This window comes from Phacochoerus africanus, chromosome 15 (assembly GCF_016906955.1).
Source record: "Phacochoerus africanus isolate WHEZ1 chromosome 15, ROS_Pafr_v1, whole genome shotgun sequence".
NCBI classification, from domain to species: domain Eukaryota; kingdom Metazoa; phylum Chordata; class Mammalia; order Artiodactyla; family Suidae; genus Phacochoerus; species Phacochoerus africanus.
Window position 1 is genome coordinate 11,821,034 of NC_062558.1, and position 18,062 is coordinate 11,839,095.

Consider the following 18,062-nt stretch of genomic DNA (forward strand, 5'->3'; position numbering starts at 1 on the left):
CATGTGTGTTGATTACTTTTTGGGTGCTGGGCACTAAGAGTTTTCATGCCTTAATTTATTTCATCCTCACAAGCACCCCAGGGGGGTAGGTACCATTGTCATCCCATTTGATAAACGAGGAAACAGGACTTGAGAGGTTAAATGATTTGCCGATGATTATAGACACAGTCAAAGGCGCAGCCTGGGCTTGAACCCAGAAGTTTACTCTCAAAAGTCGTGTACAGAAGAAAACACCGCTATTGCCTTAGAATGTCTGAGAGCTACATGGAATAATAGAATGATCATTTAGCCCACTGTATTTCAGACTGGTTTGTACTCCATTCATGGATCATGGAATAAATATATGGCTTGTGACCATTTTAAAAAAATGAACAGAATAGAAAATCATCAGCAACCATTATACATTTAAGATTATCTCAGTTATGTATATATGTGTGAACTAGTTGTCATGTAAAATGTATTTCTTTTGTCTTCCTTTTTTTTTTAAGTGGCTGCACTGATGGCCTGTGGAAGTTCCTGGGCCAGAGACTGAATCTGAGCTGCAGCTGAGACCTACACCACAGCTGTGGCAACACCAGCTCCTTTAACCCACTGGGTTGGGGTTAAACAGGCTGGGGATTAAACCTGTGACTCCACATCCACCTGAACTGCTGCAGCTGGAGTTTTAACCCACTGCACCACAGCGGGAACTCCTAAAATGTATTTCTTTTCTTTTTTTTTTTTTTTTGGTCTTTTTAGGGCCGCACCCACGGCATATGGAGGTTCCCAGGCTAGGGGTCAAATCAGAGCTGTAGCCCGGCCTACACCACAGTAACGCCAGATCTGAGCCATGTCTTTAACCTACACTACGGCTCATGGCAACGCTGGATCCTTAACTGAGTGAGGCCAGGGATCGAGCCTGCAACCTCACGGTTCCTAGTTGGATTCGTTTCCTCTGCACCACGACGGGAACTCCCCCTAAAATGTATTTCTTAATGTGGGTCCTGGTCAAGAAGTTTGAAAAACATTGATCTAGTCCAACCTGTTCCTCTTACAAACGAATATACCAAGGTTCCGAAAGCAAAGAGATTTTCCCCAAGATTACAGGGTGTTAATGGATGAGCTGGGACTAAACCCAAGTTTTTCTGACTCTTGGTTTCCATGGTCAAGCTCAACTGACTGCAAAGAAAACCAAGAAAGAGCAAGAGTAATCATACTAATAGTAGGGGTAGTACTATTACTCTAACAACAATAACAAGAGCTATGACTTTTATGATGTTTAATGTGTGCCAGGCACGTTTCTAAGTGCTTGAGATGTATTAACTTATTTAACTCATGTAACAACCCAGTGAGGCAGGTACAATTATTTCTCCTATTTTCAGATGAAGAAACTCAAGTGCAGCAAGTTCAAGGAACCATCACATAGCCTGTAACGGAGAATGGGGGAGTCAGACCCATACAGGCTGGCTTCAGAGTCCCTGGAGTTAACCAGTATAAGGTTCTGCATGACCTAAATGCTGTGGTGCCAAAACAGCATATACCATGATGTGTGTGTCTTAAGATAAATAACTACACACCTACTTCTATTAGCCACAGGTCCTTTTTGGTGAACATTTACTGTGTCATTTAGATACTTGGCTCAAACTGAAATAATCACCTTTTTCCCCAAATGAGACCCCCTCTAAGGTATCTTGTCTCTGTCATTCATTCATTCATTCATTCACATATTAAATCATGTACTTGCAGAATTGAATAGAGCAGGCAGAATTATTTTTAAAAGATTAAACTGGGCATAAACACACTTCTTTGTTCTAAAAAAGATTAAAGTAGTTTAAGAGGATACACAAAATAGACTAAAATAACAGAAGACGGGAACAAGATGAAGAAGTTAGAGACACTCAATGGAGGTAAGAATGAAATTAGCAGAAAAATGCTTTCCAGAAAGTCTGTACACCTGCTGAGGGTAGACCGGGTGCTGTCTCCAGGCTTCCACTGTAATTGCCTACAAATTCACACATCTTACAAGGGGAGAACAGCTAACTCTTGATTTACATTAATTACCTCCTTGAGAGTGATTTTAATTACTCTCAGATGCACAGCCTCCTTCAGGTGAAAACAAACTAATTCCTTCTGAGACTAAGAAAATTCTTTCTCCACGGGTCCTCTGTAGTTGACAGCATCCTCAAGGGCACCACGCTCCCCATAAGCACAGGCGGGGGAAGTGCATGTGCAATTCTGATAGTGTCCCAGCAAAGGCTAAGGGCATCATGCTCTAAATTCCAAGATGCACGATGCTGTCGGTCACCTGCCCTGTAAAGGGGATGTGGGCCCTGAGCACGATATCCTCTGATTGCAGAGTCGGGGACAGATCTGCTTGAAACAGGGTGATCTAAAAAGGGATGCTCAGGTTAAAGAGCATTTGGGTCACTTGGTGTTCAGCTCTCCCAGGCTGAGGCCACTCCAACCACTTCAGCTCTCAGAAATCACACTCTCCTTTGCAGAATTTGGCACGCAGCATTAGTTATATAACATTGCCCTGGTGTGTATTTGCTTTATAATTTGAAATCCTCCCTGAGCCAGAATCACATCCCAGGATTCCTTTTATTCTCCAGATATGGACTGAATGTCTGTGCTCCTCCCAAATTCATATGTTGAAATCCTAACCCTCAAAGTGCTGGGATTAGGAGATGAGGCCCTTGGGAGGTGATTAGGTCATGAAGGTGGAGCCCTCATGACAGGATTAGTGCCCTTATAAAAGAGACCCTGGAGAAATCCCTCGCCCATTCCACCATATGAGGACACAGCAACAAGACAGCCATCTCTTATCCAGAAGTGGGCTGATTCCTCACCAGACACGGAATTGGCCAGGGCCCTGATCCCAGGTTTCCCAGCCTCCAAGGCTGTAAGAAATGAATGTCTGTTGTTTAAGCCACCCAGTCTGTGGTAGTTTGTCACAGTAGCTCAAACAGACTAAGACATCTGTGTCCTGTGTCCTGCACCCACTCATGTACAAGTTAAGCACTAATTGAGGATGGCGATGGCTGGTTTCTGCTGTTAAGAGAGAATTAAATTAAGGCATGCAGGGAGCCTGTGTTTCACCAGGAACTCCCCCCAGTCCACTTCTGCCGTCTACCTTGCTGTCATGCTCTAGTTTCCTGCCAAGTTAGATCCCCAGATGTTCATACTTGCCCTTTCTGTTATTTTAGTGTCCCTGCGGGAATTCATTCCTCAACAGAGCCATGACGGGAAAGAGGAGGAAGAGGTAGTTCCCTATGACCACCCTTTGTCACCACAGTGATGTCCCACGATGAATCATGGGTAAGACTGAACCTCCTCTAACCCTTGAACTCCATCACATCTTCCCTAAAGCACTAGATGGAGGACCTCCTGACTGCATGGCCATCCAGTCTCAAGTCTCTGGTTCACCAACTGAAGCCTGATAGTCTGTACTATCCAAAGATGAACAAGGAATGGAACAACAACATAATAGGGAACCATCAGTCCAGTTAATAAAATGGGTTGAAGACATGGAAAGGCTTAGAGGAATTTGGGAGGAATGGACTAATACCACTTCCTTGGGAGATGACAGAAGGCTGAGGGCATAGAACACAGATGGCATGGAAATATCAGCATCTCAAGAGGATGCTGTTCAGGAACTGAGAGTTGGGTGCTGGGTGGAAAGCCCAACTGAGAACATAATTTGGGCAGGGGTTTGATTAACCTTCTTAGGAAGTGGAGATGCTGCATAAACACAGGTACAATATTTGCCTTTCTTTTGCATACTTGGATAAAGAAAGGAATTGAGAGAAATCCCATGAGAAGTTTTATAAGAGTAATACTTTCATGCAATTAGATTATAATTTTGTAATAAGCATTTGTCCTTCACTGCTTATTCAGTGCTTGTTCAAAATAAGAACAAGAATTTGTACTTCAATCAGATGTTACCAACCAGTTATTCAGACATGGCACTTGGCTGCAATGGATAATTTGGATAATTTCATCATCCATGTGTAAGATGTATGAGCTTTGTGTTGTCAGGGAATTTTTAAAGTCTAAGAGTAGTTCAAACAGAACTTCTTTTGTCTTAGCTGGGGCTGCTATAACAAAATACCATAGGCTGGGTGGCTCAAACAACAGACATTGATTCATCACAGTTATAGAAGCCGAGAAGTCCAAGATCAAGGTGCAGGCAGATTTTGTTGTTGGTGAGAGCTCTCTTCCTGGCTTCAGATGATTCCTTTCCCTTGTGTCCTCACATGTCAGATTTCTCTCTCCCTCTCTCTCTCTCTCTCCTTTCCTCCCTCCTTCCCCTCTTATATAGCCACTAATCCCATCATGAGGGCCCCACCCTCATGACCTAAATTGCTCCCTGGGGCTCCATCTCCAAATCCTACTGGGGGTTAGAGCTTCATAGATAAATTTTGGAGGAGGCACAATTCAATCCATAATACCTCCTGAGCAAGGAGACCTCAGCAGGGCCCTGGAAATCACATTCAGCCCCAAATGAGGAAGCAGCCACAGAAGGACACCTAACAGGTGGCCAGGCAAGCTCTGGCTTATGTTGAACCATGGATCTCCCCACCGTCTTGGTCTTTTCTGAAAAGGAGCATCCCTGAAGGTCTTCAATCAGGGCAATCTGAAGAAACTTCCTACCTAAGCTTAGGCAGGGCCTCTCTGAAGAATGGTGGACTCATTCACCACTTTCCTAAGTCCAACCGTGTGCAGTAGCCACCAGCCTGTCGTTTCATTGGTTCCCTTCATCGGACCTCTCCCAGAGGCCAACGCATTTTTCCAGACAAGAACTTGGGAAGGTGACAATGACCTTTCCAAGAGATAAAGTATGATGCTCTCTTTCACCAGATCTGTTCTAATCTATACCCAATTTTCATTCCACACAGGCAATCTGGTACCCATAAACTTCAGGTTCAAAGGTAATTACAATGATCAAGAACCTCCCCAGATTTCTGCATAGAATAATTAAAGAAGTCAGGCAGCATTTCCTTTAGACTAGGAAAGCCACATTCCACCTCCTTTCTAGAACTTGCAGAATGTCACTGTAAATCCCATTCAACCTCCAAGCCAGGAGAGAAGCTCTTCTGCATCATGCTGGACAGTGTTACTTGTCAGAAACTCTCCTCTCTTTTGAATGGGAATGTGTCTCTTTACAAAATCCACCCATTCACTTAGTTCTACCCTCAGAGACCACACAGAATACGTCCGCCCGTTTCCACATGGCAGCCCTTCAGACTTGACTTCCCTTCAGACCCCAGGAAACTTGCCCTCCCCTGCAGCTCTTCTCTTCCCAAGAAATGATACCCTTCCAGGCCTCCAGAGACCAGCAGCCGGGACCCCACCAGCCTAGCTCTCTCCTCCAGCCCCTCTTCCATCCCCTAAAAGTTCTTGTTCGGCAGAGCAGTTGTAATACCACAGCCCAGCTTTCCTACGGGGCTGAAACACTTTCCAAAAATTCTGGAAATTTGTTATGGTCATGGCTGCCAAGCCCACAAAACCCAGATCCCAATCTCTCACTGAGCAGCCCAAGAACATGTTCAAAAAAATCCTCTGGCTGGACTTTATGCCTTGGTCCCTGGGAGGAATCATGAGTTTCTCTCGTTGTTGCTATTGGCTGCCCCCCCCAACCCCGGTCAATGGTTAATGGTTGATGGGAGAGACACCACTCCTAGTGATGCCCTTTGCCCTGAGTGTGGGAATCAGAGGGCAAGGGCAGCCTTGAACATCCCACCACTGGGCCCAAGTGACTATTCTCATTCCACAGAAAGTGACACAAAACCAGGGATTTCTAGTGAGGGGTCATCTGCAAGGTCTTAGCCTCTATATGCCTGCCTGGGAGTTAACTCAAGGACCCCACCCTCCAAAGTACAAGTCAGCTCTGCCTGGCTGGCAGCCTTTCTCTGACCACTACCCCACCCCCACCTCCGGGCCACACCACACTGCCTCTGTATGCCTCTCCTCTGGATCGTCACAGGTCCCATCAGAGTCCCCTGACACATTCTTCCTTGAGACAGGGCTCTACCTCTGCTCTCCTGCCTCATCCCCTAGACTAGGAGCTCCTGGCAGGGACCCTCTAGGTCTTATTTATCTATGTTGCCCATCCTAGCATGGTATCTGGTATAGAGTAGGCACCCATGTAAGACAAGTGATGCTGAGATTAACTGATCCCTTGGCCTTACTTTGTCAAGCCTTACATACCTCCATCAAGGCAGGTGGGAGTCAGGAAGGACCACCACAACCTCTGTCCCCCTCTGCTCCACCATCCCCATCACAGTGGCATGAGAGGTGTGAGCTGGGCTGCTCAAAGCATGGGGTCCTCCATCTGATCCCTTCCTGGGTCCGTGAGCTCTGCTTCCTCCTGGCTAGAGAGTGTGCTCCAAACCCCAGCCCATTACCAGCCTGTTCTACAGACAGAAACTAGAGAGAAGAGCCTGGCTCAACTGGGGAAAATTCACCCCAGTAATCACAAAAGGGCAGCAAGTTTACCAGGACCCTGGTCAGCCTCAGCAATGTGTCTTGTAACTATTGTCATCACATCCCAGGACAGGGGGCCCAACCGGCTCAGTACAAACTACAGCACAGAGCTCCAGGGAGGCCCAGTGCAATGCACAGCATCACACCGCGAGGCAGGACAAGTCATTTGGAGCAGCTAAGTCTCTGCTCCTGGACTCAGAGATCTCCCCCACTCACATAGCCCCTGCCAGTTCCTCCACCCACGTGACCTGGGAAATGCTGCTCAGAGTCTCGTCCAGTGGGAAGGACCAGCCAGCTTCCTCCCTTGTGGTTTCCATGGTGAGGAGGGCAGTGTCTGGGCTCCTGACTGAGGGAGTGAAGAACAGAGGCTTCGGGTCCCCAGCTCCCATCTGCTCTCGCTTCCTGCTCACCTCCTTCTGCATCCTTAAAGGCCAGGCCAGGAAAGGATGCACTTACCTGCTAAGATGAAGATGCCCACAAGAATCAGGAAGACCAGCAGGTAGAGCCCAAGAACCGCATGCTTCAGGGCCGACAGTGAGCCCAGTTGGGTGCAGCAGCCGCCAGCCCGTCGTTTGTGGCACGGACCTGGGCAATAAGGGGAAGAGGAGGAAGAGAGACATTTGAAAATCCCCAAAGTCTTTTTATTCTTTCAGTCTCATCTCTCCCCAATGCACACAGATGTTCATGTGGAGTCTCTCACACACCTTCTGCACATCTGTAGCTAGGATGGTGGGGAGCTCTTCAGAACCACGATAAATGCTTCAGCTTCTAACCTCTATGTTCATGAACCAGCCAGACACGCATGCCCACAGCCCACAGGATCACATGAACCCACCCTCCTGGAGCCATTCCAAGCCACAGTGAAGGCTCAAATAGGCTGGAATATGTGTCCTTTACAAAGTATCATTGTCCCATGCGACGTAGAGAATATGGAGAAAACTTTGAAAAGAGGTTGCAAACCCCAGCTTCCAGAGTGGCCGGGAAGGGATGTGGGCCCAGTGGGCCGGGGGAACTCCACAGTGCACGCCCTGCCTAGAAGAGGTTGTGATGTAGGAATGAGGGCCGGGTGTTACAGGATGCAAAATTTTCAAGACAAGCCAGAAGTGATTTGGAGAAATCTCCCTATTTTTAAGTGTTGACAACTACTTAGGAAAAAAAAAAAAAAACACCAAAACAAAACAAACAAAAACCGCCAAAAAACAAAAAAACCCCAACCCACTAGGGAGTATAAACAAAACAAAACACATTTACAGGCTGGATCTGGCTGCCAGTTTACAACATTGGATTTAGATTTACAGGAAAACACAATATATAACTTCATCCTGTGAAACTACATGGGGCTCATCAGGTCTGGCTAAAATGGAATTGTAAAATATCAGACTTCTTTGTTTTTTTTAGACAGGATTTTTTTTTATTAAAATATTGTTGATTTACAATGTTGTGACAATTTCTGCTGTACAGCAAAGTGACTCAGATATATATATATGTGTAGTGTGTATATATATTCATATATGTATATATATGAATTCCTTTCTTTTTAAAAATTATAGTTGATTTACAGTGTTGGGTCAATTTCTGCTGTATAGCACAGGGATCCAGTAATACATATCTACACATTTTATCCTCATATTATCCTCCATCATGTTCTATCCCAAGAGATTGGATATAGTTCCCTGTGCTGTACAGTAGGACCTCATTGCTTATGCATTCTAAGTATAATACTTTGCATCCACCAACCCCAAACTCCCAGTCCATCCCACTCCTTCTCCTCTTCTCCCTGGCAACCACAAGTCTGTTCTCTATGTCTGTGAGTCTGCTTCTGTTCTGCAGATAGAGTTCTAATGGACCTTACAAATCATTTGGTCCAACCCCTTCAGTTTATAGGTAAAGGACGTCAAATGTTAGCAGTTAAACCCTGGGTGAGGACCGGACCCAGGTGCCCTGACTCCTGCTCATCTTTCGGCCGGACTTCTCCCTTGAGGGGCCCTTCTCTCCCTGGAGGGGCTGGTGCAAAGACCAACAACCTCCACCTGCTCTGTCAGCTGACCATGGAGACGGAAGGAGGCTGTCTCGCCCTGACCCCTAGCATAGCAGGTAAGACTCGAGGGAGGGCAGTTTTTTTCAAAATAGACATGGCCCCAAAAGGTTCATTCTCCACCCCCTGCCAAGGGGAGTGTTGCCAGCTGGAGCACATTATGCGGGGAGGCAGGTGTGGGAGCCCGAAAAGGTTGACAACAGATGTTGAAATAATTGATCTTCAGAAAATATTTGTAAAGATGGTGTGATGTTTGCAATCCTTGGTAACTTTGGGTTTGTAGGGAGAGATCCTTTTCACCTCTCAGGTATTATCACCAGCTCCATGGCCTTCAAGAGGTTTGGTGACCACATAGGAAATGGCGGTGACCACAGTGGCTCCCTGGTTCTCAGAGGATATCGTTAAGTGAGGGATATTTTCCCACTCATTTACTCCATTTTATTGAAAATGTTGTTGTGCAAACAGCTAAGTGGAACTATTACATAATATTTCCATAAAACATTGGGTACAATTTGGAACACGTTGTCAAGAAACACAAATTCAATTACCACTTTCATCAAACCTTAAATGTTAGCAAATTTTGAGAACTTAACCTGATCTTTCTAAAGCACTCTAAATCTTTTCCAGAGTTTTCTATGTCTTTCCACACACTAGGATCTATAACCTGTTTTGCTCCTAAATAGGCAGGCTTCTTGTAGCATTTTGTCTTTTTTTTTCCACATGAGAGCCACTGGCTGTCCAGTTGCAACTCATTAGAGCAAAGTTTCTTTCCTTCAAGAGTCAGAGAGGAGGCATAAGACTGTATATTACACAACTATTAGTATCATTATGGTGAAGGTTGTCCCAGCTCCGCTCTAAGCCCTGCTTCCTCTTGAGATGATGATGAGGATGATGGAAGCCCAGCAACTGGGAGGGGTCAGAGGATACACCTGCTGAAAGATATTATCCTCATGTTTATCCCAAACCATTTTGAGCTTCTCTATTCATCGGCTTAGTGTGACCCTCTTCTTATTTCCCTTGAAAGTATAATTAGGTTCAGCCATATTCTGTTAACTGTTCCAGGTTCACTGGGATCTCATATTTTTTGTTTCTTATAAAAAGAAATTGTTCTCGGAGTTCCTGTCATGGCTCAGTGGTAATAAACCCAACTAGAATCCATAACGTTGTGTGTTCGATCCCTGGCCTCGCTCAATGGATTAAGGATCAGGCATTGCCTTCAGCTGTGGTGTAGGTCAAAGACGTGGCTCGGATCTGGCATGGCTGTTCCTGTGGCGTAGGCTGGCAGCTGTAGCTCTGATTTGACCCCTAGTGTGGGAACCTCCATATGCCGTGGGTGCAGCCCTAAAAAGACAAACAAAAACAACAACAACAACCAAAAAAAACCTTGTTCTCTCAAAAAATGTTGATATAGGGAATACCCACTGTGGCACAGTGGGTTAAGAATCCTAGGATACTACTGCAGCAGCTTGGGTCACTTTGAAGCGAGGGTTTGATCCCTAGCCTGGCTAAAGCATCCAGTCCTGCTGCAGCTCCTTGGATTCAATCTCTGGCCTGGGAACCTCCATATTTGTGTGTGGCCATTAAAAAAAAAGTTTATATATATATATGTGTGTGTATGTATATTTATATTTTTTCATGTAACTTTTTTAAAAAATATATTACATTGTACACTTTATCTATTTATTTATTTCCGGCCATGCCAGTGGGATGTGGAAGTTCCTGGGCCGGGGATTGAACCTGAGCCACAGCAGTGGCAATGCTGGATCCTTAACCCACTAAGCCACCAGAGAACTCCTGTGTGTAACTTTTTATTGAGGCATAAGACATTACAATTTGCCTGAGGTGGAGACAGTCCATTTAGTAAGCTCAATGTCAATACGGTTAAAGATTAAGTGCAAACAATATGCTTTCACAAATTGACTAGCGAGGCTGCTTCAGAATTTATAAGGGGCCAGATTAGTGCTAATTGCCATTCAGTTTGAAATTTCTCACCTTGGGGAGGAAAACAAAACCATCAGGACCACTTCCTACCTCTAGGAATGAAAACATTGCCCTAAACCAATCAGTCACAAGGGCAAGAGCTACTTGTCCATCACTCCCACTAATTAGAACACCATCTCTTTATTGTTTAGTCTGTACCGATTTTCAATGTTGGCAGAACAGTAGGAGGAAAATCATACTGCAAAGGTGACTGCTAACTTGCATCTTGCTTTGTTGTTTGCATGCATGTTGCTAGTTTGTAACACAACAACTCATTGTAAGACTGGCACAAACTGCAATGCTATAGTTCTATTTTTTGCCATCAAAAACGAGTAGTTCCCAGAGTTCTTTTGCAGTGCAGTGGGTTAAGGATCCTACCTTGTCACGGCAGCAGTCTGGGTCGCTGCCGTGGCAAGGGTTCAGTCCCCGCCCCAGAAACTTCCACATGCTGCAAGCACGGTTTCCCTCTACCTGAGGCTTCTCAGGTAGCAAGCCACCACTGGTGATGGGTCCCTTCTTCTGAGAGAGGTCTGTCCTTTTAGCAAGACTTGGTTCCTTTGTGCGTGAAACAAAATCTCTCCTCAGTAGAACATAACAAGGGTTTCAAATAGACATTTTCCACAAACAGTTAGACAAACAGAACTTCATTGAATGGTTCTGGCAAGATGGCTAGAGAATATGCTTATAAGGGAAAGAGGACAATTTATGGGAAAGACAAGTTATTAAGTCCACCCAAAACACATCTATTGACCTTTTAATGTAACATGGCAGCAGCATGTGAGCTGAGTAAACCACTCAAATTAGTTAAGCTAAGTGGAAGATTAAAAACACTCCAAAATGATGCAAGAATCAGTAAAAGCGGGGCAAAAAGCATGCTCATTTATTTGTTAAAAAAAAAAAGTAAAAGTAATGAGCCATCAAGCCATGAAAAGATATAGAAGAAGCTTAAGTGCCTATTACTAAGTAAAGATGCTAAGTAAAGATGCCAACTACATGACATTCTGGAAAAGGCAAAACTATGGGGACAATAACAAGATCAGTGGTTGCTAGGGGTTGGGAGTGGGTAGGGACAAATAGGTGGAACACAGAGGACTTTTAGGGCATTAAAACTACTCTGTGTGACACTGTGCTGATGGACACGTGTCAGTATATATTTATCTAAATCCACAGAATGCACAATACCAAGAGTAACCCCTAATGTCAATGATGAACTTTGGATGACAATGACATATCAATGCAGGTTCATCAACTATAACAAACACACCTTTCTAGTGGGGGGTGTGGGTAGTGAGGGAGGCTGTGTAAGTGTGGGGGCAGGGAGTACTTGGGAACTCTGTCCTTTCCACTTAATTTTGCTGTCAGCCTGAAACAGCTCTAAAAATCGGGCTATTTTTAAAAAGTAAAAATTTTCATTTAGGGATTGTTGGGGTAAAAAGGCTAACAGACTCTTATTGGACACCCACTGTCCTACTGTGTAGCCAGCCTTCAGTAAGGCCCTGGATGATTCCTGCCCCCTTACATGGTCCCCTTCTGCAATTTTTCCTGGACTTCAATAGAAAGTGGCACAAGTGATGATGTGTCCCTCCTGAGATGAGTCAAAAGACACTGCAGTTTCCTTCCTGTGTACTCTTTCTCTGTCTGGGAATATTCACTGTGGGGTGGGGGTGGTTGCAACCAGCCACTATGTCATGGATATCCTATGGAGAGGCTACATGCTAAGGAACTGAGGCCTCCAGCCACTAGTCACGTGCGTGAGTCTGGAAGCAGGTCCTCCAGCAAAACCAAGCCTTCGGATGAGTACACCATGGCTGAGATCTCGACAGCATTCTCATGAGGGACCCTGAGCCAGAATTCCCCAGCTAAGCTACTCTCAGATGTCTGCCAGATTGGATTATATGTATGTACATATTTCTAAGCACATTTTTGGATCTGAAAAAATAAAATCTCAGATTTCCTTGCACACCCATGGCTTCCTCAGATGCAGGGTGAGAAAATAATTTTGTGTTGTTTTAAGCTGCTAAGGTTTGGGGTAACTTGTTACACAACTGTGGATGACTAATACACTGGGATAGACATCAGGAAATACTGAGCACAAGGCGCATGAGGGATCCTTTCACATCGAACTTCCCAGTGCCTGGACCAGTGCCAGGCACATAGTAGGCATTCAGAAAATATCTGTTAAATGAAAGATGAAGATTCAATCGCTGCCTCTCAGATGCTCATACCTGAAGGGAAGAAGACATATAAGAGGATACTTATTACACAGGAGTGAATGAAGTAGGAGTAGAAGGGTGAAGGGTGACACAGGCGATAGGTGGCACCACCGAGGCAGTGATTCATTCTGTGTCACCCCAGAGTCTGCCTGGAGGAGGCAGCACGAGGGCTTTGAAGGATAGGACTTGGTAGATGGGCTGTAATCAGTTATCTTTTTCTCCAGCTTTATCCCCTGATTGACAGCTATTAGAAATTTGAAAACTGTGACTTTAAGAAGAAAACTTTCTTCCTCCATGTGAGAACAGTTCTGAGGAAAGTACCAGACAAGGCTGTCAGGTATTAAACATAGCCATTGTCTGCAGACACGGTCACACACAAAACCAAACCAAGGGGGAAAACAGCACCAGTGGAGCAGAAAAAAACCAAAACTCTTCCAAGATCCAGGAGAATCAAAGGAAAGGTTTTCCACCTTGCAGTGGCCTCCAAAAAGGAGGGCAGCATCTCAGGAGAGGAGGAAGCCAAGAGAAGGAGTCTCAAGAGGCTTGCAGAGGACAAAGGCCACCAGAGAGCAAATAGGAACTAAAAAAATAAGTACCAAGTGACTTGCAGGCTGCATCCAGAATGCCAGGCTGGGAGATGTTTATCTCGGCGTGGCACTCTGCTTCCCAATGAATGGTGGTTTCCTAACCTCTAGACACACTGTCCGTGTGCAGCTTGCACAATTTTGCCAGAGCTGAGTATCCCAGGGCTATTATTTTATTTTATTTCTTTTTTGGCCGCACCATGGTATAAGGAGTTCCCCAGGCCAGAGATCAAATCTGAGCTGTGGTTGTGACCTACTCCCAGAACCTTAACCCATGGTGCCAGGCCAGGGATCAAACCTGTGTCCTAGAGCTGCAGAGATATCACCAATCCCGTTGCACCACAGCAGTAACTCCTATTATTTTCTCTCTCACTCCACTTTAAAAAAATTTTGTTGTTGGTTTTTTTTTTTTGCCTTTTCTAGGGCTGCTCCTGCGGCATATGGAGGTTCCCAGGCTAGGGGTCTAATCGGAGCTGTTGCTGCCGGCCTACGCCGCAGCCACAGCAACACCTCTGTGACCTACACCACAGCTCATGGCAACGCCAGATCCTTAACCCACTGAGCAAGGCCAGGGATCGAACCTGCAACCTCATGGTTCCTAGTCAGATTCGTTAATCACTGAGCCATGATGGGAACTCCTAAAAATTTTTTTAATTCAAGTATAGTTGATTTACAATGTTGTATCACTCTGCTTAATTTTTATTTTATTTTTTTAGGGCCACACCCACAGCATAGGGAGGTTCCCAGGCTAGGGTTTGATTCAGAGCTGTAGCTGCTGACCTATACCACAGCCACAGCAACACCAGATCTGAGCTGTGTCTGTGAGCTACACCACAGCTCACTGCAACACTGGACCCTTAACCCACTGATTGAGGCCAGGGATAGAAACTTCGTCCTCATGGATCCTAATCAGATTCGCTTCTGCTGAGCCATGATGGGAACTCCCACTCTGCTTCTTAAACTTAAATTTATGGAAGAAGGAAATTTTATAGCATCCTCTTAAGTGGAAAATTTGGGTCTTCCTATTTATTACACATGGAAATAAATACCTGAATATTCAAATAACAAATTCACACCCATTGGGAGTTCCCTTTGTGGTGCAGGGGAAACAAATCCGACTAGGAACCATGACGTTTCAGGTTCGATCCCTGGCCTTGCTCAGTGGGTTAAGGATCCGGTGTTGCCGTGAGCTGTGGTGTAGGTTACAGACGCGGCTCGGATCCCGAGTTGCTGTGGCTCTGGTGTAGGCCATTGGCTACAGCTCTGATTCGACCCCTAGCCTGGGAACCTCCATATGCTGTGGACGCGGCCCTAAAAAGCCAAAAAAAAAAAATCACACTCACATGTCACTTAATGTCACCTTAAATACCATTGTATTGTAATAGAGTCACATTCTGGGAATCGTTGACTTTAGTAGAAGAAATTACTGTTCGAGGACAAGTTGCAGGAGAAGAGTTGACGCATTTCACAGAAGATTCACTTTACAGAGAAGCAAAACCAAACTTTTTAGATATTCAAGGTTAAGAATAATCTGGAAGGTGAAATGTTAAGGATTCAATACCATTGAAATAATGGCATCACCTTGCCCTCATCTCTGGCACTAGCCTCATTCTTCACAATTATCGACTTTTACTCCTCTGCCCCACCCTCTAAAGGTCCTCTGAGACTCACCCGTCTCCCTGCCCGTCAGTCAGCATACAGCACAACCAAAGTAGTTTCTTTGTAAGAACAAAGACACATGGGAGTTTCCTGGTGGCTTAGCAGGTTAAGGACCTGGCATTGTCCCTGCTGTGGTGCAGGTTCGATTCCTGGCCCTGGAACTTCCACATACCATGGGTGGGGCCAAAAAAAGAACAAAGACATGTGTAAGCCATTTGGCTCTTACAATTGCCTTATGCAAACAGTTGACACATTTTTGTTGGCTGGAAAAAACCAACATTTTTGAGCAAAATTTTGGTCTGAAAAAATAAACAAAATCTTGACTTTCCTTGTTCACCTATGATTTGGAATTGCCACTTAGGGTCCAAATAGGTAAATGGTGGGAGCAAGTCCTTGGCCCTGAATCAACACTTAATCCTGGCTAAGGAGCATCATCACGCGTGACTCTTCTTAGATGTCTCCTGACCTGAGCCCCACCCCTGGACATTCTGATTCCAGTTCAAAGATGAAGTCATACATCCATGGCATCGAGGTACACAGTTTTGGAGAAAGGCATTTGTCATGTCAAAACAACATGAAGACACATCATTGGAAAATCAATGAAAAATCTTATTATGATCAGAGCTTGGTTTAGTTTTTTAAAAAAAAAAACAACAACAAAAAAACGCCTTTGATTTCTTCTTAATAGGGCACATTTAAAATGGGGTTGTCTCAATCTATTTTATTATTCCCATAGGTTACAATGGTGAAGCCCTCATATACAGGACTGGGTCGCTTTGCTGTAGGGGAGAAACTGGCACAGCACTGTAAGTCAACTATATTTTAATAATTAAAAAAAAAACCTAAATAAAGAAAAAATCGTGAAGGCTTCTTTTGAATCATGGGAACAAGAGTACCCCTTAAAGAGCTTTTGCTAAAATACTGTGTGCTAAGGGTGGGGAGGTGCTTGGGAGCGAGGATTAAAGAACAGAAAAGGAAAGTTTCTCAGAAAACCACTCAGCCCAGGACAGTTGAGCTGAGGATGCACTGGGGGATGGTCCTTCAACGTCAGTGCCACCTTGGGGTGGAGCCTTGGCACCTCTGGGTCTTCGCTTCCCTGTACCGAATTAGGTGAGTGAGGGTCCCTGCTACTCTCACAAGGGACAGACATAGGTGTGGCGCTCTCTGGTGACAGATTCAAAGCCTGTCTCTACCACACCTTGGCTGGAAGAGCATGAGAAAGCATTCTGAGTTGGCCCTTGCCTCGATTTAGCCTATCTTTGTCAAACTCATGTTTCAATTTCTTTTCACAATTTTTTTTTGGGGGGTCTTTTTAGGCCCACACTGTGGCAAATGGAGGTTCCCAGGATAGGGGTCCAATCAGAGCTGTAGCTGCCAGGCTATGCCACAGCCACAGCAATGCCAGATCCGAGCCAAGTCTTCAATCTACAATGTAGCTCACGGCAACCCCATAACCTTCACCCACTGAGCAAGGCCAGGGATCGGACCTGCGTCCTCATGGACACTAGTAGGGTTCATTACCACTGAGCCACAATGGGAATTCCTCATTTCAATTTCTTCTTCTTTTTTCTTTTTTCAATTTTTTGATCATAATTTTAAGGCATACTGGGAGTTATCTGCTTGAATTTATTTTCCTCCCATTAAAAAAAATACTCGTAAATTGCATCTGATAAAAGTGGGTGTTTATATCTTTTCAAAGAACCTGGGTCTAAGCAACATTAAAAAAAAAAAAAAGGATGAAAAAAAGGATGAAATGATTCAATGGCCACCTGAGTTCTTCCAACAACAAACACGTGGTCATTTTCTTTCTTGTTCTCTTTGGTCCCACAGATCATAAACAGCAGGTGAAGATAAGGTTTTATGGCTGGGAGGGACCTTGGACGCATCAAGGCTCGTGTTCTACCCTCCCAAGGCTGACGTCATCATCCTCACTCTGGTTACTCACCACTCTTGCTGTTCAGCGTAATAGGCAGCCCCAAATAACCTCTGTCTCTGAAGCTGCCATCATTTTCTGGCTTTAACGGGGACCTCTGTTTATTGGCCCTCAAGAAAGGGAAGGGGAGGGTGCGGGGCAGGGATAAAGAGCAGTTTCATCTGAATCTGGGAGGGTCCCAAACCACCAGTGGGGGTGAGGTGAACCCTAATCCCCTCTGCCTTTCAGGACTGCACACCTAAGTCTTCGAGGCAGACAGCCCAGTGAGGGCGCCAGACAAAGGAGGCTACGGTCTCTTACATGATCAGATGGGCTCCCATTTCTAAGAAAGGAAGAAGGGGTGGCGGGGGTGGAGTAGGGTGGCAGAGCTAATTCAATTTAGATATTATGATGACCTAGGACAGTTTCTCCAAGTACTTCCAGAGGTATTTTGTAATTTTGTAACTGTCCTGCAATATTTGTTATTTTTCCCAATCCCTATCTATTTCTCAAGTTACTCTGCTTAAAAATTCTTGAGAACAATCAGGGGCTTGTGTGCTTCTTTTTGCAGCAGGGGGGACGGGACTCTGGCTGGTGTGCATATTATTTTGCAACCGGGGCTGAGGGATGGAGAGAGAAAGCCAGGAGGGAGGGGAGATGAGGGCAGGCAAGGTGAGCTAGCTGGTCATGACCTAGGAGGAAGGGAGGAGCCAAGGAGTCCCCAGGAAGAGGAAGTGGGCCCGGGGCCGGGGGAAGATGGCCGGGCTCAGATGGCCGGCCTCTTGCCCAACATGGGCAGCGCATGGATTGCAAGAAATGCTGTCTCAATGTGGAGAGACCCCTAAACACCAGCAGGCTCAGGGTTCTGCCTAAATTGGGGCCAAGAGGCCCTCCTCTGACAGAGTGGCTCTGGATCCCTCTCAAAAAAAGTCCCAATTTCTCCCCTGGAGCCTGGTCAGAGGAAATAAATCATCCAATGATATGTTTGCAATGTGGTGGCCAGGGCTCAGCTATTTATTTCCATTTTAAAACCATTACTTTTTCCAGGCCATTAGCACAACCTCCTGCCCATCCCCTGGTCTGCCTTGGTTTGATGAATTGGTCCATTCTTGGGGCAGGAACGGGTACGTCTAATCTTCCCATCTCACTCCCCCAACTCCCAACCACCAGTTGAGTTGGAAAGGCCATCTGGGTGTCTGGTTTTGAAGACAGGA

The 18,062-nt window shown here is 45.3% G+C and overlaps 1 protein-coding gene across 2 annotated transcripts in view; it reads right to left on the reverse strand.

Annotated features, from left to right (window-relative positions):
* SCARA5 (scavenger receptor class A member 5) overlaps positions 1-18,062 on the reverse strand; it is a 132,956-nt gene that overhangs the window by 99,391 nt on the left and 15,503 nt on the right. For both annotated transcript variants that reach the window (XM_047760395.1, XM_047760394.1), the window contains exon 3: positions 6,922-7,050. In XM_047760395.1, the coding sequence (XP_047616351.1) occupies positions 6,922-7,050 (129 nt within the window). The remainder of the gene's footprint in view (positions 1-6,921; positions 7,051-18,062) is intronic.